General features: G+C 44.3%; 1 protein-coding gene and 1 long non-coding RNA gene across 26 annotated transcripts in view; one reads left to right on the top strand and one right to left on the bottom strand.

Moving 5' to 3' along the window:
* The window catches only part of GJA8 (gap junction protein alpha 8), a 70,167-nt gene extending 54,092 nt beyond the window's left edge, over positions 1–16,075 (top strand). For 16 of the 18 annotated variants that reach the window (XM_072769451.1, XM_072769455.1, XM_072769450.1 and 13 more), the window contains 2 exons: positions 678–709; positions 9,819–13,338. In XM_072769451.1, coding sequence (XP_072625552.1) covers positions 9,830–11,149 — 1,320 coding nt within the window. In that variant the 5' untranslated portion in view covers positions 678–709; positions 9,819–9,829 and the 3' untranslated portion in view covers positions 11,150–13,338. Of the gene's footprint in view, positions 1–677; positions 710–9,818 lie in introns of all 18 variants that reach the window. The other 2 variants (XM_072769459.1, XM_072769445.1) reach the window with 2 other exon arrangements.
* The window catches only part of LOC140601024 (uncharacterized), a 99,288-nt gene that overhangs the window by 76,698 nt on the left and 2,391 nt on the right, over positions 1–20,199 (bottom strand). For 4 of the 8 annotated variants that reach the window (XR_012004078.1, XR_012004079.1, XR_012004077.1 and 1 more), the window contains exons 2-5: positions 14,685–14,791; positions 3,442–3,595; positions 3,215–3,355; positions 459–1,099 (exon numbers count right to left, since the gene is read on the bottom strand). This is a non-coding gene — a long non-coding RNA (uncharacterized lncRNA). Of the gene's footprint in view, positions 1–458; positions 1,100–1,697; positions 1,876–2,129; positions 2,192–3,214; positions 3,356–3,441; positions 3,596–14,684; positions 14,792–20,199 lie in introns of all 8 variants that reach the window. The other 4 variants (XR_012004082.1, XR_012004083.1, XR_012004080.1 and 1 more) reach the window with 4 other exon arrangements.

Here is a 20,199-nt window from a genome sequence, read left to right as displayed (position 1 = left end):
TGAAGAGAACCTAAGACTTTTAGTGGGGAGAGGGGAGGCATTGGCAGGAAGGGGTGAGTGCCGAGAGGCAGATCTAGCCCTGGCCTGGGTCCTGCTTGCTCTGCGTGCTCAGCACAAGGACAGGAAGTGTGTCCCCCTTCTGCCTAAGCAGATTGGAAAAGATAACTTTGTTAGCAGGAGAAGCCAGGGCCAGGGGTCGTGCTCTATAGAATTGGCACAATCTGCTCTCATGCATGAGCTGCTCTGTTCAATAGAGTGCCCGGCCTTGTCCTGACAACCGTCTGTGCGGGGAAATCCTCTCCCCAGTGAAAGTGACCCCTGTCCCCCACTCCAGCCCATCCCTTGCCCCTCAGGGCACAGGAGCCCTTGAATCTCAGCCAAATGGCTGTGATGAAGAAGAATCTCTGGCTCACAACCAAACTGGCCAGGGAGGAGGGACAGACAGGGCCACAGCTTACCTCCAGGCCTCTCCAGGTGGTGCAAGCAAGGAAAAGTGTTGATCCCTCTGCTGGTTAAACAAAGAGCCCTGGCTCTCCTTCAGGTGGTAGCCAAACCTTGTTCCTAATAGTGATGACGGCAGTTACTCTTTAGCAAGTGCTCACTGAATGTCAAGTACTAAACTCAATCTTATGCATATTGTTTTATTGAATCACGGTGCCTCTTGCCATTTTTCACAGGAGAAAACAGAGGAGGAGCTGAGGACAGTCAGGTGAGCAACGCCAGGTGCCGATTGGGGTGGGGGGGGGCGGGGATGGTGATGGTGAACGGATCTCATTCCAAAACCTGGCATTTCATGGTTTCTCTGTTCCTGTTCCTAAAAGATGGAAGCCACAGCCTCAGGTAGGCTCTGGTAGGCTCAGGTAGCCTCAGGTAGGCTCTCGTAGGCCAGACCCCCCTCCTCTGCCAGGCCCTTATCTCCTTGAGCAGACGGGCATGAGGCTTCTCTGTGCACTCGGTGCACTAGGCATCACTGCAGGGCTTGTGCTCCATCCAAGTTTGTGCTCCCAGCACAGCACCAGGCACACACTGACAACTTCACAAAAGCTTTGCGGCAGAAGAGGAGGGCAAAGTTCCACGTTGGAGGCTGGGTATCTCATTTCTTGGTATCATCGAAGTTTTAAAGATGAACAAACCATATGTAGATGAAATAATCAAGAGACAGAAATTACATTTCCCAGCCGATCCTGTCTACACCCACTGTTTCAGCCACACCTAGCCTGCCTGCTGCTGAAAGGCTTGGCCTGGCTTGTTCTTCCCACTACACCCTCACAGAGCTCTCCCTCACCCTCTTTATTTTTTTTTTTTAAGATCTTATTTACTCATGAGAGTCACAGAGAAAGAGAGAGGCAGAGACATAGGCAGAGGGAGAAGCAGGATCCTAGCACCCCAAGATCACGCCCTGAGCCCAAGGCAGACGCTAAACCACTGAGCCACCCAAGTGCCCCCCTCACCCTCTTTAAAGTGTGCTCAAACCTCACCTGCTCAGTGAGGTCTGTGTGAGAACCACCCCTCTCCTCTAATTGGCTCTCTCAATCCCTCCCATCCCCTCCCACCTCCGAACTTTTTCGTTCCGAGGTAGCTCTTATCACCTCCTAACCTACTGTGTAATTCCCTGAGTTATTGTGTTTAAAGAGAATCATCCCCTCCCCCCATCAGACCATCAGCTCTGCTATGGAGGGGATTTTTGTTTTACTCACTGATGTGTCCGAAATACCTCCTACGGTGGGAGCTCAGAAAATGCTTGTGAAGTGACTCTCCAAACATTGCCCACGAAGTCAGAGCCAGGCCTCGACATTCAGGGAAATGACCCAATTCACCCACAGCCCCTGGCCCTGGGTTTCTCAGAGACTCATTCTCCCTTGCACACACAAGCAGCTGAAAGAGAAAGATTCTGTGCCTCCTAATTCCAGTCACTGAGATTGACTGATAACAGTCCCCTCGGGCCCCATACAGCTGTCTGCCTGCCCTCCTGCTCACAATAGGATTTGCCGGGTTCTCCCTAAAGAGGCTTGCTGCTTAGTGAGTCTATACCCCTACATAGAAACATCCAGAGCCATGGAAAGTTCCTGGGCCTCAGAGCTGTACCACAACCTCAGGATGTCATTTCCACCCTGAATTGGTTTCCCCACCTGTAAAACGAGGGATGGAGGCCCACAATTTCTTCTGGTCTTTTCCAGTTCTGACATTTTCCCTGTGGGAGGGGAGCATGTATGATCTTAATCAAGCCAACCCATGATCCTGGGGCACAGGACACAGACAGATTCAGAGGGGGGAGGAGATCACAGTGAACATAACTAACAACTGGACAGGGATTCACAGCATTGCATGGGTTAGATCAATAGCCACCATCATTATTATCAATAGCCAACACCACCTTTTCACAAAAGAGGAAAGGAGGTCATTATCATCTCTCTTCCATAGATAAGAAAACCAAGACACAGAGAGACTGAGCAAACCGCTTACAAATAGAAACTGAAAGGGCCCCACCCAGAGCCAGGCCTTCCCACTGAAAATCCAATGGTCTCCCCACACATAACTGTTTCACTGCTTCCAAAACATACCTTGAATAGAATGCCACTGTTAGATTATCCAAAACATCAATGCTCTAATAATCCATACTACAGAACAGAAAAGTGGTATTTGCATTCAAATGTGGTTAGACCCCGAACTCTAGAGCTTTATTTACATCAAACAATAGAGCCACCACAAGAGGACTTCCTACTGAAAGACCTGAAAAACCGACTCTAATTGCTGCTTCAAACACCTCTCAATAACAGATGAGCCTAAGATGATCCTCTCTCTCATTTTTTTCTCTTTCTTTCTTTCTTTCTTTCTTTCTTTCTTTCTTTCTTCTTTCTTTCTCTTTCCTTTCTTTTTAAGAACTCATTTATTTATTCATGAGAGACATAAAGAGAGAGGCAGAGACATAGGCAGAAGGAAAAGCAGGCTTCCTGCAGGGAACCCAAGGGACTTGATCCAAGGACCCGGGGAATCACACCCTGAGCCAAAGGCAGACACTCAACAACTGAGCCACCCAGCTTCCCCTCCCATCTCTTTCAAAATGTTCCTCGAGAGGTAAGGGATTGAGTGTGTTTTCAAAGACTACAAACAGAAAAAGTGACAACAAAAATAATTCAATCAAGTGGGCACTATTAGCAGAGTGTCTTCAACACCAACAGAATAAATAAGCAAAGAAAGCTAGATTTGTCCAAACCTGAGAGACTATAGTTGGTTCAGAGCCGTGATGACATTCTTTATTTTTCCAGACTCAATCACATCCTCTATGACCATCTCTCACAAAATGATGTCAGGAGGTGGGGCTGCTCTATCACAAGCCAAGTTAGCCTGGAAAGCCCTAAATGAGAGAAACTCATTTGAAAAGAAGTCTGTAGTTTCTGGAATATCTCAGAGAAAGCACAAGCTCCAGGAATCAACATTTACCAAATGCTCTCAAAAGAAACACTGGGTTTCCTTCCCTCTCTCCTCTGACTTCTTGCCTCACTGATATTGGAGAACAGCCTTGGCCAGTTGTTTTTAAATGAGGGATTCTCTAGAAGGCTCTGTCCCAGTTAGAGTAGTCCTTCAAATTTGAAGTCTGAAAGAAATCAGAATTCTAAAGTAAGTAAGATAGTGAACATTATAATACAATTGGAATTGGAGACTCATACAACTTTGGTACCATCACCCTTCCAACAACCACCATCAAAATGTAATATTTCCATAACACCAGAAAGGACAGGAAATGAAGGTTGAGAAGAGGCAAGCACTCAGATTATTTTTTTCCGGTTTACTCTCAAAGTTGCCTTCCACTTAGTAATCATATATTATAGATTTCCTAAAACAATCCCAGTTCCAACTATTTTTGCTCCCTTATTTCCATACATAAACTTACATAATAAGTTTGGGATTTGGAAAATGTGGTCAAAACAATCATTTTTCATATCAATGTAATGGTCAGTCCCAGACAATGGGAAGAGGATGGGCCTCGGGGAGGCAGAGAGCATACATTCATGCCCTCAGAGCTAGCTTCCCGAACATCATTCCTCATTAGGCCACACACAGGCATTTCATCCCGGAGCTTCTTGGTAATGTAAACCTCATGCCCCCATTTTGCAGTTGGAGGCATAAGAGTCTAAAACTGTTAGCTGACCCTGCATAATCAATCTCCCTGACTCTGCAGCTTCTCAAAAGTATTTGTAATTATGAGTAAAACAAGGTGGGAAATATTCTATTGACAAATGGCACCAGAATTCTTCGGAGTATTAAGGCTCCTTTCAAAGGAAGAAACTTTGAGACACAAGAACAAACCCCGAGTAGAGGATGATAGATCAATCTTTGTAAAGGACTTAACTGCTCTTTTTGGGGGGAGGAGGCGCTTTGGCACAGTCTGACTGGGGGCAGGGGGATGCACATAGGTGACCTCTTACTGTCCCTACCTAGGGATTCTCTAAGCTGACGATACTGGGAAAATTGCCCCAGCCTCAGGCCCTCTGGAGAGAAGCCAAAGGTTTTCTGCAGTAGAGGGCCAGTCTGCTGCTAAAAGACACTTTTGGAAGCTACAGAAGCCCATCTAAGCTTTCCCACATCAGCTTTTCCCCACCCTCCTCCCCTCTGTGCCCAACACAGCTCTCCCATTCTCTCTCTCCTATTGTTTTCCAAACATCCCTCCCTTCATAAAAGCTGTCTGGCTGGGAGCTTAAAATATTGCTGGACAGTAAAACCTACCCATCAGTGCCAATCCAGTCATATCTGCTCAGTCATGCAGCACAGTAGGGGCGGGATAGAGAAGTGGGAGGTGGGCTTTTAGGTGCCAAAGGAAAGAGGCCAAAGTTGCCATTTTGCTGCTGAGCGCCAAGAGAGAAAGAGAGCGCATATTTCTCCGGGGGACCCTACTCCTACTGGCAAGTTTTCCTTGGGTTATATTGGTCTGTAGCCTTCCCCCCTGCAACCCCAGCTTCTTTTCCAGCCTAATCTAAGGGCCATATCTGGGCTTCTATAAAAGGAAAAATGTTGTCACTGAAGTTCAGTCTTGGGTTGGACAGGCTGGACTTAGAGTCCAGTTCTGAAAACTCTCTTGGAATTGACCTAAGAGTTGGCAGAGATTTGGGAGGGAAAGGAATGTAGCAATGGGGAAAGGGGAAGGGAGGTAGATGCCCAAAATTTAACCACAATTTGACTTTTTTTTAAGATTTTCTCATTTTTCAGAATGAATTAACATGCATCCAGGAATCCTGAGGGACACAGAACAAGTATTTCGTATTTATGAGTTTTGCACTTTTTTCACTTGACCTCTGTGATAGGAGTAATAGTAAAAACTACCGAGGGCTGTGGGTGTAGAAGGCTTCATGCTCCGCATTTTCAATGTTGGAGCATTTAATGTCACACAAGAACTGGTCTAGCTGAAGACCATAAACGTCTTCCTGGGAGCAGGCTCTGTCGGCCCTCTTGGAGAGCCGCTCTTTAAAGTGGCTGCTCTAGAGACATGAATGGAAGTACATTTACACTCTCTTACCAGCCGGAGTGGTAAGTGGCCATCTATTCCTTCAGAGAGCTGGTTAACAAGGACGTAAGTGTGTCATTCTGCCTCTTTGAAGGCAAGAGAAGACTATACTTTACTGGAAATTGCCCTGGGCTTGAAAAACTGGAAGACCCAGGCTTACATCCCTGTTCTGCCACCAGCTGATGAGCCCCTTTGGCAGACTTATTTAACTTCCCAATCTGCCTTCCTGTTAATGGAGGCTGAATGTGCCTGGTTCACGTGTTCTCAGTCATTCTCTAGACCTGTCAGTTCTGGTCCAAGATGAACCTTTCAGCAGCCTGTAATAATAATGTAGTAAACTATGTAGTCAATTTTTCACCAATTTAAATATGTTTGATTTAAAGGACTTTTATTCTGAAAATACGGCTTTTCTACTTTTGTAGTATGAAAATTCCCCATTTACAAAACGATGGTGAATACAGACTATAGTCATAATTAGTGATTTATTTTTTAAAAGATTTTAATATTTACTGAGAGAGAGAGAGAGAGAGCACGCAGGGCAGGGGAGCAGTGGGAGAGGGAGAAGCAGACACCCCACCAAGTGGGAAGCCTGATACAGGGCTCCATCCCAGGACCCTGAGATCATGACCTGAGCTGAAGGCAGATGCTTAACCAACTGAGACACCTAAGCACCCCCATAATTAGTGATTTAATATGTTTCTTATTTTTATGTCCTTGCTTGGCAAATTAAGAGTTGGTAGCCCTATGTTGGTCACTCTATTCTGTTGTTCTTATACTAGTCTGTGAAGTCCAATTCTGAGAACCACTGGCCTAGTTCACATGGTTGTTATGAGGACTAAAACAAGAAATGGAAGAATTATAAATAGACAAGGGGTACTCAAATACAAGGCATCATTTTAATCATTACTTAAAACTGTAATCCTCTGGTGGGATATTCTGGCAGATACCCTGAGGGTGGAGGCTTGACCTCCACTGGTTTATTTTCTATCTATAAACAGATCTATAAAAGATCTGTTCCTCTTTGAAGAAAAGAGAAATATTCTTCCTTTGGTTTGGATTACTCCCTGCTCCAGTGGAATGAATAGCTTGTTTGTATATACTCTGATCTGACTTGCTTTAAGCATAATTTTCATTGGTAGAAGTCAGGGACCCAACGCACTTACCGTTAGCACCTCTAAAGCTTCTCTTAAAAGCATAGATGGTCAGTTTCAACAGCAAGGAACTGGAAAGATTTTGTCCTAAGTTATTTTCTCTCCTTCTATTATTATGAAAAACTTTGTAACTAGACATTAAAACACACACATGCACACACACACACACATACACATGATCAATCCTGGTATTGGAGGGTGGGGTGTAGAAGAACACAGCTGTGTTTGGCTTTAGTTTGGAAATTACCGATGGGGTGGTCAGGAGGCTCTTCATATTCCATGAATATACGCCATGACATTACCTATCAAGAATCATTGACCTTCCCTGTTTGTTTATACAAAACAGTCCCTTAAAACAGCTAGTTTTGGATCAATTTACTATCTTTTTTTTTTTTTTTTTTTTTGGCATTTAGCATTTCTTTGCAAGTTCTCAGTCTCCCCACTGCTAACTCCAGCAAAGAAGGCTGCAGTTCCCTAGACTTTAAGTAGTACTGGTACTACATGTGTGCTATATGGTACTACATGAGATTGAGAATTTCAGATTTCAAACTATTAATGTTGGTCCCATGCACCGGTATTTATGAAGCACCCACTCTGTGAAGGTCTTTGTTTTGTGTCATTATGATTCACAGAAGATGAAGACAAAATGATCCCTGCCCTCCAAGAGCTTTTGATTCTCAAAGGCAGAAACAAGACTGATAGACATACAGTCCTGAGAGTGTGTGCTTACCCCACACATTCATTAGGTACATAAGTGAAATACACACAGAAACCCCAAAGGACTAATATAGTACAATACAAAGACCATGTCAAAACTGAGTTGATGTATCAATGAGGATAAGACATTAGCAACACTAGATTCAGAGTATGTTAAAGCCAGACTTGATCTTATAGGAATAAGTTATACAAATTGTTGTTTTCACATGAATGTTAGTTTGAACCATGTGATAAGAAACTTGGGTTTTCCTGGCTCTGCCACCAAAAGGATTTATGCCTTGGCTGTTTACCTGATTTACCTGTTTACCTGATTCCATCTGCCAAAAGGCAATGGAAATGACTGCCTCTCATTACAGAGCAAGCACTAGATTTAAATGCACTTGGAGGAGTGTTAATAGTAGAAATGTAACTAGATGCATGTGACTGGGATTCTGAACAGCTGGTTCTGAGTAGAGGACCCTCTCCCACTCTCAGTCCCCCATTCCCAAGAGAGCTACAGGTGCTCTTGCCTGCCCAGGAGGAGAGAAGCTGCTGTTGGATGCCCTACCTCATTGGGAGTTTCTAGGGCTCCAAGAGGAGCAACACCCTCTGCTCTTCAACTAAAAGCAGACAGCAGTCGTGCATACCCTGAGAGCACAGGTCAGGCATTGCTCATGCCTGCAATCACTGTCTGCCACCAAATACTGTCTGGCCAGGCTCCAAATGACAGGTTGAAAGGTGGCTTTAAGGTGCCATTTTGTTTATCTTTTCCTAGCAATGAAAATCACACCTAATTTAAGATACCGCTTATCATCACCCATTCAACTGTCTAACAAATTTCACTCTCATTTAAAAGTGGGCTTTGCCCCTATGAGCTTCCGATCCCAAAGGGTGGGACATGACTGAGAGAAGCCCAGAGTAGCATCTCCAGCATGAACTCTTGCCCTGGTCTAAGAGCTGTGATGAGGAAACACTGTAATTCTAGAAATGTTCAGGCTGGAAGAGCACCTGCTACAGGCTGAGGTGGAAGGGGTTGGTTTTTTTTTTTCTTTTTTAAAGTATATATATTTATTTATTTAAGTAATCTTTACACCCAGCATGGGTCTTGAGCCCACAACCCCAAGATCAAGAGTCCCATCCATGCTCCTTGGACTGAGCCAGCCAGGTGCCCCAAGGTGGAAGTTCTGATCATAATCCTTCATAGATTAGCACATATTTGCACTGGGTGAATGTCCCAGTTTGCACACCCCTGTCAGTTCAATCCCATGTGCATTAGTCATTGCTGTTGCTAGGGGCGTTATATGCTGTCATGTTTAACGGTATTTTTTTTCCTGACCAATTTTTAGCTCTATTAAAATATCCTCATGTTACAGATCCGAAAACCTTTTCATTCTGTGGGACACTAAAAGCGTCTCAGTGGACCTTCCTCACCCTATAACATGATTCCTCCCTGAAGCACTCTCCCCATTCTTTTGGATTTTTATATTATTATTATTATAAAAGAATATTGCTGTTAGTTTGTGAAGCTGTTAAGAATGGTTTCCAGATGTCAACCTAGAGAAGAAAAAACATAAATTAAGAGTCCAGGAGTTGCAGAATTGTGTAGTTCTGATCGAAAGCAATGTATCTCCAGGGTGTAGTGGAAAGAACAGACTTTGGGACCAGGAAGACAAAACTGCTGCTATTTAACCATCTGATCTTAGTTTGTTTAACCTTTCTGAACTTCAGCTTTCTCATGTGTTCAAATCAAATTGGTTAAACATGTTTTGAGCTTTCACTCAGCTCTGGGCTCTATGAGAGGCACTGAGTATGCAGCAGTAAATAAAATAGGCACAGTCCATCGCCTTATGAAGATTATAGCCTAGCAGTATCAGATTAAATAAAATAATGTAATGTCAGAAGGCTGTCAAATAGATGTTGAAAAAATATTTCTTTCCTCCACTTCCCTCCAAACACAGGATCATTATACATTACAACACAGTCAAAAGTAAGATGGCTACAGACAATTTTACACATCCTAGAATTTTGGTGAGGGCCCAAACACCCATGGTATAGGGTATTCTTTCCTCACTGTGCTTCTTGAAGCTTAGTTTAGCTTGTGGTCTTGATTTAAATCCATGTAAGCATAGGTTTCTATTTACGGTCAACAGTGAACTCTTATTGGGGTGGAATTCAAGGAATTATATCCATATTGCCTCATTTATCCTTTCAGACCACCACTTGCACAGTGTCCAAGAACAGGTATTAGCGTTAAACCCACTTTGCAGATGAGGAAGCTAGTGGAAGCAGATTCTTGGGGCGTTCTTGACTCCTCATCCTAGCCTACACAGAGGAAGCACTCCACAGGAGCTGTTTCGGTGCTCAAGCACATTCTGGCAGCTCAGAAAGGAGAGGGACCCCGAGCGTTAGCGAAGAGGGGCCACTGGGGATGGCACCGTGGCCGCTCAGCTCTTGCCTTCTCCCTCCTCCAGGTGGGTGAGCAATGGGTGACTGGAGCTTCCTGGGGAACATCTTGGAGGAGGTGAATGAGCACTCCACAGTCATCGGCAGGGTCTGGCTCACGGTGCTGTTCATCTTCCGGATCCTCATCCTGGGCACGGCCGCCGAGTTCGTGTGGGGGGATGAGCAGTCCGACTTCGTGTGCAACACCCAGCAGCCCGGCTGCGAAAACGTGTGCTACGACGAGGCCTTCCCCATCTCGCACATCCGCCTCTGGGTGCTGCAGATCATCTTCGTGTCCACGCCGTCGCTGGTGTACGTGGGCCACGCGGTGCACCACGTCCGCATGGAGGAGAAGCGCAAGGAGCGCGAGGCCGAGGAGCTGTGCCAGCAGGCGGCGGGCGACGGCGGCGACAGGGTGCCGCTGGCCGCCGACCAGGGCAGCATCAAGAAGGGCGGCAACAGCAGCAAAGGCGCCAAGAAGTTCCGCCTGGAGGGCACCCTGCTGAGGACCTACATCTGCCACATCATCTTCAAGACCCTCTTCGAGGTGGGCTTCATCGTGGGCCACTACTTCCTGTACGGTTTCCGGATCCTGCCCCTCTATCGCTGCAGCAGGTGGCCCTGCCCCAACGTGGTGGACTGCTTCGTGTCACGGCCCACAGAGAAAACCATCTTCATCCTGTTCATGCTGTCGGTGGCCTCCGTGTCCCTCTTCCTCAACATCCTGGAGATGAGTCACCTGGGCCTCAAGAGGATCCGGTCTGCCTTCAAGAGGCCGGTGGAGCAGCCCCTGGGGGAGATCCCTGAGAAGTCCCTCCACTCCATCGCTGTCTCCTCCATCCAGAAAGCCAAGGGCTACCAGCTGCTGGAGGAAGAGAAAATTGTGTCCCACTATTTCCCTTTGACCGAGGTCGGGATGGTGGAGACCAGCCCACTCTCTGCCAAGCCTTTCAGTCAGTTCGAGGAGAAGATGGGCACCGGGCCCCTAGGGGACCTGTCCCGAGCTTACCAAGAGACCCTGCCTTCCTATGCTCAGGTGGGAGCCCAGGAGGGGGAGGGTGAGGAGCAGCCGGTGGAGGAGGGGGCCGAACCAGAGGTGGGGGACAAGAGGCAGGAAGCTGAGACAGTGAGCACAGAGGGGCAGGAGACCATGGCTGTGCTGGAGGGGGAGAAAGCCGAGACTCCCGAGGTGGGGAAGGAGGGCGAGAAGGAAGAGCTGCAGGCTGAGGTTTCAAAGCAAGGGCTGCCCGCAGAGAAGTCACCTTCACTGTGTCCAGACCTGACCAGGGATGACACCAGACCCCTGAGTAGGCTGAGCAAAGCCAGCAGCCGGGCGAGGTCAGACGATCTAACCGTATGAAGTGGTGCCAAAGAAAGAAAGAAAGAAAAGAGGACACCCGAGCTAACATAGGGCAAGATGAAACCTAAAGACACCACCATGATTTGAGTCTTCTGTCCCTCCCCTCACACCCGCCCCTGGTTGGACAGGCGCTGCGGGGGCACAGTACTTGCTGTGCAACTAGGAAACCACATTTCCCATATAAAAGGATGACCAAGATAAACCCATTGTGCCATCAAAGTTCCCAGTCTCGAATGACTGCCCTGCCCCTCTACCCCAACTACAATGGGGAGCTCTGCTTTCATCCCCATTTCTCCATAGAAATCCCTCCAATCAGAACTGTGGTTGCCTCATAGCTTTTTGCCAGTCATGACTCAAGCTCACTAGCTCAGCCAGATTTTTATCACCCCAGCACTTCCCTAGCAGACACCACATGATCACATATCAGAGGGGCCCAAACTCAGATGCCTATGGGATGCAGGCAGCTGCTTTAACCTGATGGGGTGGACCTGTTCTAATGCCACGGGACGTCTAGGGTTGTGAAGATTGGGGGGCTCTGCTACTCAGTACCAGGCACTGATTACTAGGCAGTGTTACCTGACTGTCTGATTTTCCCAGAGAAGCCAGAAGTCCAAACTTTTCAGTGAAATTTTTAATATTGCCAACTAATTTTTAAATATGCCGTGTGGGCCAAACAAAATGTGTACAAACCAAATTTAACCTATGGGGCACCGATCTGCAAGATCAGCCTATACTGGTGAGCCCAGCTTTCCTATGGAATTATTCATATTATTTATGGCTCCCAAATCTCATCTCACCATTTTGGAGTGTTTGGTTAAAATCATCAGTCCAGGGGATACCCAATATTCTCACTGGCCTTTCTTTTGGGTCACTGTAACCCCTGGGTTCTGATTCAGTTTTATCCCTTGAATTGGTGGGGATTCTGCCTTGGGTACCATAAAAGAAAGAGAGCAAGACACTCCCCCTCTCCCTGAACTGAAAGAGCCTTGTGAGTCTGGTCACAGTTTTCTTCCCTCTCCTCTTCCAATATCAGCGGTCAGCCTGAAATCCACACCCCCTTTCATCAGGGGATGGGAGCAAGCCAGTCTGAGCCAGCAGATAACCTGCCCACTGGCCTGTCTTGAGGAGAGTCAGCTCTCAGGCCTTACCTAGACACAAGATGTGTACAAAGAGGACTATCACAGTGATACTAGGGAGAGCCTCTTACAAAGTGGGAGCTCCAACAGTCAGAATCCCAAAGTCTAGTCCCAGACCAGGCCTCATCCTGGAAGGGTCATAGAGACTAAAGGTAACAAGGGGGATCTCGAAGTTCTCCTACCCCTTACCCTCACAACCAGCCTTCCTCAATCATAGAGCCCAGTCCAGGGAAATCCTCAAGTATAAGTACATATTCCACACAGGGAGCAATTTTTACCTGGAGCCAAACAGTTCCCAGAGCTGTGGGACAAAGTGACAAAGTGAGAACCAAGATGATTTCTATAAACCAGAACTATGCTTCATGGGCTGCAGTGCCAAGGCTAAGGAAGGAGGGATAGAAACCAAAATAACATGGCAGAGATCTGGACAGGGGACTACCAGGGAATCCAAAAGAAGTACCCAGAAAACTGCCTTCATTCTATCTTTCCCCCAGCCAATACTATCCCAAAGTACATGCAGATCCCTTGTGCTACCCTCTGGTTATCCCCTTCCTTTTTTGATAATCATTCTAGATATGCTTTTCCAGAGCAAAGCCTCCCCCAAAACTATTCCTCTCCAAGTGACAATATTCCCATTCCTTAGTGCCCCATTCCAAAACAAAGTGGTCTAAAAATTAAATTCATCCTAAGGTATGATTGTTTGATAACTACTCTGGGAAATTTTACATTTTAAAAGACAGCCTAAAATGTATTTTACCTAGGTTAATCCAAAGTGACAAACTTTCAATGAAAGAACGTATCAGGCAGGGGGTAGTTGAAGAGAAGAGATACATTTTAGCTCAAAGAATGTGACTTTCTTTCTGGCCACTGCTGGAATCTGCCCCTTGCCATCAACATTATTCCACCCAGACCTTCCGGATGATGAGACAAGTAGCACAGTCACAGGCCTCAGAGACTGTGTCACTGTACTCACCCCAAAGGCCACACTATTGCTCCTACAGTTTTACTCCCGAAGACTCATTTTTAAGAAGATATAAACTCAGAACCTGAGAATAACTTATCACCAGAATGGAGTGTCCTGTCTCAACTAGGACCTAATCCGAAAGAGAAAAGGAAAGGAGAAGTGCACCCTGCTCTAAGTGAAAGCTGCTTGGTGCTGTTTAGAAGCGGTTGCAGAGGCATGGGTGAAGGCTGCTGGTCTCCTTGTCTGGGCTGGAACAGAAGCCTGTGAGTGAGTGTATCTCCTTGGATGAAGCAGCATCCTGCCTCACTGTCTGTACCCACCCCCCACCATGGAAGTTGCCATTTTTCCTATTAGTCTTCCCAATAAAAGAGGAAGACTATTTGGGGAGAAATTGACCCAGGCATCAAGAGACCAGGATTTTTTTTTTTTCTATTTCTGCCATTTAGTAGCTGTGTTACTGTCATCCCTCTCTGTATCTTGGTTTTCTGTCTACAAACTCAAGATGGTATTCATGACCAACCTACCTCCAGGGGTATCATAAGGATTAATGAGTTGGCTGCCAAGTCTAGAGGCTGCTGAGTGTTGCCACTCCTTGAAAGATTCCTCTAGCAGCAGGGAGACCAGGAAGAAAGGGAGGTGGGTGGTTTCCATCCCACCCTCTCAAGCTGCCTTGAAGTTACCTAGTGAGAGTTTCTCAATATGGAATAGACACTCTAGAGATCAGTTTTCTCAGAGAAGCAAAATCTGGACCCCATGTGTTTAGTATGAACCTGAGGCTCTGTGATCTTGAGAAATGACTAGAGGACAGATTGGTGATTACTCTCATCCTCTGGAAAATGTCCCAGGTTCCATTCACAGGCAGCTGTGGGTCCGTGAGTGCTCTTACCTATACAGCTGGATTTCTCAGTGTCTGTTTTGAGGCAAATAATTGTGACTGACTCAGGATTAAAAATCCCACCCTGGGCTCCATTAGATACAGCTTTAAATCCTACTCCTGGTCCTTTCCTTGTTAGACTAAAACCCTTATGGCACGTAGACCTGTTGATAAAAAGAAGCAGTGGACAGTTGGATATCCAAAGTATAGCTCATTCCAGAGAAAAAGAGCCAGTCACTTACTAGCAGCTATAACACCTCCATCAGGGGAGGTCTGTGACCAGGAGGGACAGAGTTACTTGCAGTTCAGTTAGAAACTTCAAACCTGGCTCTGTAATCCCCAGGCCTAGTATTTGGGGCATCAAAAAAAAAAAAAAAAAAAGCCTATCTGCTTTTCACCATGACTTCATCACTTGCCATACAAGTGACACATCCAACACAAAATATATAAATACTCTTAAAGGTCAGGTGACCTGGGGATAAGATTTCCCACAAACAATGAAGTTCAACTCAGAAGTTTGGCCGCCCCTTGTGATTCTCAGGACCCCAAGATGTCACTTACCTGCTCCCAATGATAATCTTCCCTAGGTTAATTGGGGGTAGCAAACGTTGCCCCTCCTTCACAAGATGGAACAAGTGGATGTATATCCAGGAAACACAATGAGCATACTAGAAGAAAAAAGGGGGTGTTTTTAAAAACTCATTAATTTGGAAATAAAAGGAAAGGGAGGAAGGCCTTATCCAAATTTGTAAGAAGTCCTTACTGTTAAACGTATACTGAAGCAATGACACTCACCACTTTCAAATACTGCACAGATTGTTGACTAAGATCTTGACAAAAAGTGAGCTAATAAGTAAAGTGAAGGAAGCAAATGAGGGGGGATATGGTCAATATTTCTGTAGTCCTGAATTCCTAAGAATTACACTATGAAAACAGAACATTTTTAATCATGCAAGAATTCATTGTTCGAGGTGGTGCTACAGATAGTCAGCCTCCTAGGGCTCCTGTGTGGAGATACACCAGCCCCTGAGACCCTCTCTGACTCATGGCAGAAGTGACCCCCTGGCTATTGAAAGAACTATTTGCAGGAACTCCTTGGTTTAGCCATGTGGAAGACCTGGGGCAAGGCTAGTGTGGGCAGTTGTTCTTCATGAGTTCCTGAGGAGGGTCATCAGGTCATGGTCAGGGTGAAAAGGCAGCATACCTCCCCCACCCCAGGAGATCCCATCCCACTCCACATATTTCCTCCTCTCTCCTTCCCCAGATCCAAATTATCCCCCCATGTATACTGTGTACAATTGACCACACAACCCAAGTTAGCAAAGTTTAGACAAAAAAGATTTGCCAGGTTAGATGGAAAACTCCTCCACACGTAAATGGAATCTGTAAAACAAAGTAAATGTGTGCCTAGAAGTGATACTGAATAGTCAGGGAGGCTTTCCATTCTTGTAATTATCATATTTTAACAAAACGTGTAACTGGGAAGGAAGGAGGAAAAGGAAACAAAACTCTAGGTTCTGCAGTTAGAGAAGATGAAAGGAAGATGTTTATGAAAGACAAGTCACTCTCCACTGCCCTAGACACTGCAGCTCCCAAAGTTGGCCACCAACGTAGCAGTGGGATATACCATAAGCTCCAGTCCCACTTTCTTCTGGAAGTTCTTGCTCCAGGGTGGATAAAGAGAATTCTGGAAGAATACGTGAAGTTTCCTGGAGGGAAAACTTGATGGCTTTATTGCCTTTTTCTGCAAAATTTTCCATCTATGATAGGATTAGTAAAGACTCAGCTAAGAAACACGTTCATAACAAACTTCCTAGGGAAGTCCATGGCAAGGGAAAGAGGCATTATTGGGATTGTGTCCTGAATTCTCCAACCCTCTGCATTGTTATGTTAGAGCTAATAGTCACATGTTAGACTGTTACAAAACAAATAAAACTAACTTGACTTTTCGCCATCTTTGTTTTTTTCTTTTGACTTGTCAACCAAGCTAGACTGTGAAGAGACTGCTCCCCTTTCTAGTTATTCTTCCTTTGGAATTAAAGGATTGGGGAAAAAGAAGACTGAGGACTGGGGAGGGGGGCAGTGGTATTCTGATAAACATTCCACAACCTGCTCTCTGAAGAGTAAAGAGGTCCTGGTGTATAGTGTTTGCACTTTCCTTGGTGTAAATGTTCCTACCATTGACCACTAATTTCAGGCTCCCAACATGATGTCGCTGAACAGACAGCTGAGGAGAGATGTATAGTAACACAACCTTATAAAATATTTCCATCTTACCATAGCTACAAATAACCCATTAGGACAGATAACAGTAAAATAATTAAGAAGTGATGAGCTTTGAGTATTTATTACCCTGTGTTTTATATTTAAGTTTATGTAGTTTGTTAATAATGACTGTACTTAACTATTGGCTCACAAAATTCCAGGAAATTTAGCAAATGATTCTTATGGGCCAGTATAAGTCAGTTCCAGCTCACCACTGGGTAGAATGGAGGAGACTCTGATTCAGAAAGAACATGAAAACTCTCCTTATCAATTAGATTTGGTCACTTCATTCTCTCTCTTTCTCTACACAAAAATCAGGAAAAATAAAAAAGTATATACTTGTTTGGCCTTATGGGAAGAGGCAGAAGAATAGGGTTTGTTCTCTTCCATGTCTCTGACAACTATAGGAAGAGTTGAAATTACTTATTACAGGTCAAAATAGATAACTCAAAATAAAATTGGCCCAAAAATTCTTCCTGGGATTTACCATGTCACTTCTCTGCTTAACATCCTTCAATAGTTCTTCATTATATACCCAATAAATTCAAAATTCCTCAACACAGCTTACAAAGCTTTTATAACTGACTTCAACCCACCTAGATAGTACATCTGTTTTAAACTGTTCTCCAATCTGTTCTCCCTTCTCTGATAATAACATCTTGATTTTATCTGGGGGGAAATACACTTCCTCAGTTAGAGACAGTCTTGGTAGAGCTCTAAGTAATGTTTATCCACTTCTTCTGGTCAAGGCTCAGGTCTTTTTTACCCAAAGGGGCCAATCATACCCTCTTCTCCCTTGAATGCAGATCTTGAGTGAAGTAACAGAGAGACTGCAATTTGACTGGAATTCATTCATCTTGACAGAATCCCCTTGAACAGACCCACAACGAGTTCCTGCTTACTTAGATTTCTGGGCCATGCCTGATTTCTCCTTTTTCCAGATCCTGGACACTAGCCTCCCTTCAGTTTGCTGAATGATCCCAGAGTCTTGTTTGTTTGTTTTATTTAGCTTAGCCAAAATTATTTCTATTGTTTGCAAGGCCTTGATTGTCATACCAGCTTTGTAGCCTCATCTCTCACATCCACCCACATGCATCTGTGCTCCCAACCTTCTGGAACCATTGGCCTATCCTTAGTATAGACAGGCCTGGCCCATGGTGATGAATGAATTCCATGATGTTTCAGGACTCTGCCCTGGCCTGCCTTTTTCTCCATGGTCAGCTCCTTCTTACTCTTCAATATTCAGCTCAGTTTTCTCCTTCTTTATGAAATTCCATGAACTTCTCACACTACAGTTAGCTGCTCCCTCCTTTGTGATCCCTCAGTATTTATGTACACTTCTACCATAGAGTTTATCAAATTGTTTTATCTCCTTTTCTCTCATCTGGCTGCAAGCAATCTTAGGATAGAGGTTTAATCCTATGTAACTGAATATTCTTTACTTAGCAGAGCTCCTGGAACATAGTAATGTTTGGTGAATGCATGAATGAGGACTGAGACATCTCCCATGCAGGAAGGAAATAATTGGCCAAGTGCTCCCCATTACCAAATGGGACGTACTGTAAGCTGGCACTACATAGGAATATATCTGAGGAAGCGATTCCCTAAAGTCCCAGGGGTTCCAGGCTTGAAAGCAAGCAGGCTTGCTTTGTCATAAATAAAGGAAGGAGGGGAAAGAGATTTTTATCTGAATTGCTGGATGTCATCACCCAGAACAAACTTGGAAGTCATATGCTGAAGACAGCAGTCAGAGTCTTTGAATGATTGTAGATCAGAGGACCTTCCCATCCCTAGCAATTTCTAATTGGACTTTTGAACTTTTAATTAAATTAAAAATAAACTTTATTGTGTTAGTCCTCTGAGCCCTCAAGATTTATCTGTTATAGGATCTAGCAAATACCTTATCTATTTAAAGAAACTGAGATTAGATGTGGTTTTAACAAAAAACCTAAAATTTACTGTTGCTTTGACTTACCAGTTGAACAGTGAATGGTGAAGAAATGAAAATCAAAGGTACAAGGTTAGAGCTCCAGGCTATGCCATGTAAATATTTAGTGAAAATGTCACCTGTGATGATTGATGTATTAGCTATTTATTGTTGAGTAACAAATCACTCCAGAAATTAATGGCTTAAAACAACAATCAGCTTTTATCATCACTCACAGTTTCTATGGGTCAGGAATTCTGGAGCAGCTTGAGGTCTCTCAATAAGGTTGCAGTCAGATATTGACAAGGGCCTGCACCTGGGGTGATAGGATCGACTCACTCACATGGGTACATGACTAGCAAGTTAGTGCTGGCAGGTCGGTTGCCCTTGGGTCTGTTTGAGGGTCTCGTGAGCTGGTGGCTGCTTTCCCCCAGAGCAATTGATCCAAGAGATCAAGGAAAAGTTTCCATGTCTTTTAAGATCTAACCTTAGAAGGCACATACCAGTAATTACTTCCATCATATTCTATTGGCCACTTTCCCTCAGACCATCCAACTCCCATGGAAAGAATGAACTATCAAGGAGCAGGATTTGAGGTAAAGACATCAAATATTACTCCTTTTTCTTTGTTTTAATGATTTCATTGTACATATGTGTTTTAATCTGCTTCAAATGCTCTTGGAAGTAGGCAGGATTTGAATAATGCTAATCCAAATTGCTATGCAGTTGCCACCATGAGGGGAGCTTTTAGCTAAGAATAGTGTGCGGTCATGACTCTTTTGGCCAGAACAGAGTTTTGAGAGGCTTTCCCCAACTCTAGCTTGTTTTCTCTAACACTCAGCTTTCCTGAAAACTGGTCAGTTTTTCTAATTCATTCAGGTTTTCCAGGTATATTTTTATATTTTTCTCACTTGCTACAGCTATCATCTCTACAGGTGGCTGGGACTATAGATTGAAGAAAGAACAAGGATCAAACAAATGTGAGTTGAACCACTTACAAATCACTCCAGAAATTAATGGAACAAATATAATGTAACCTAAAAATCCTCAATCGTGTCTTTAAGCCAGACACAATGACAAGAGATGGTCTTATAGCATTACAACAAATATGAATATCTGTAATGTCTCTCAGATCAGAACTTCAACTTTCCTCATCTTCTTTTTTCACAATTGTATCAGACTGAAGCCATAATTTCTAGGACAACTCTGCATTATTCTTGAATTGCATACTAATTGTCTTCCCTTTAAATGTTTTTTAGATCCTCATTTATCCAGTAGTCTTTCTAAAAACCCCGTTGAGCTAATTACTGTGTCTAATTAGGTTCCACACATATCCTGGGACAGATGAGACTCTCATCTTTACATATGAGTAAGAGACAAGGAAAATAACAACAAAGAGACGGCTAACAACCTAGAGAAAACAGAGAATACCAAAAGTAAAAGAGTAGCATAATTTCAAAAGATATTTACTTAAAAAATAAAAGTAGGCTTAAAATCTGTTTTGTACACTCAAAAAATTTAAAAAAAACATGGACTCTGTAAAGCAAGAAATGAAACAGAAGATAATAAGATAGACTGAGTTGGAAAAGGATTGGGAGGGGTAGTAAGCAAAGCCACAGCAGAATTTAAGAATAAAGAGCAGAATTAGCAACACATAAACCCAAATCAGTACTGTAAACAATTGACATCAGTAATTTTCCAAGAGGAGGCCAAGAGGAGGAACAAAAGGATGAAAATTATCACAGAGGAGATAACAGACATGGAGAGAAGGCCATAGAAATCCAACACATAAATATGGATCCTCCTGAGGACAAGGGAACCATAACCATCAAAGATATAATGAGAGAAAGCTTCCTTAGAAAGTCTGATAAAAGACCCGAAATC

Source organism: Canis lupus, chromosome 12 (assembly GCF_048164855.1).
Source record: "Canis lupus baileyi chromosome 12, mCanLup2.hap1, whole genome shotgun sequence".
Taxonomy (NCBI): domain Eukaryota; kingdom Metazoa; phylum Chordata; class Mammalia; order Carnivora; family Canidae; genus Canis; species Canis lupus.
The sequence above is the reverse complement of the archived record's forward strand: the minus strand, read 5'-3'. Positions and strand labels throughout refer to the sequence as shown.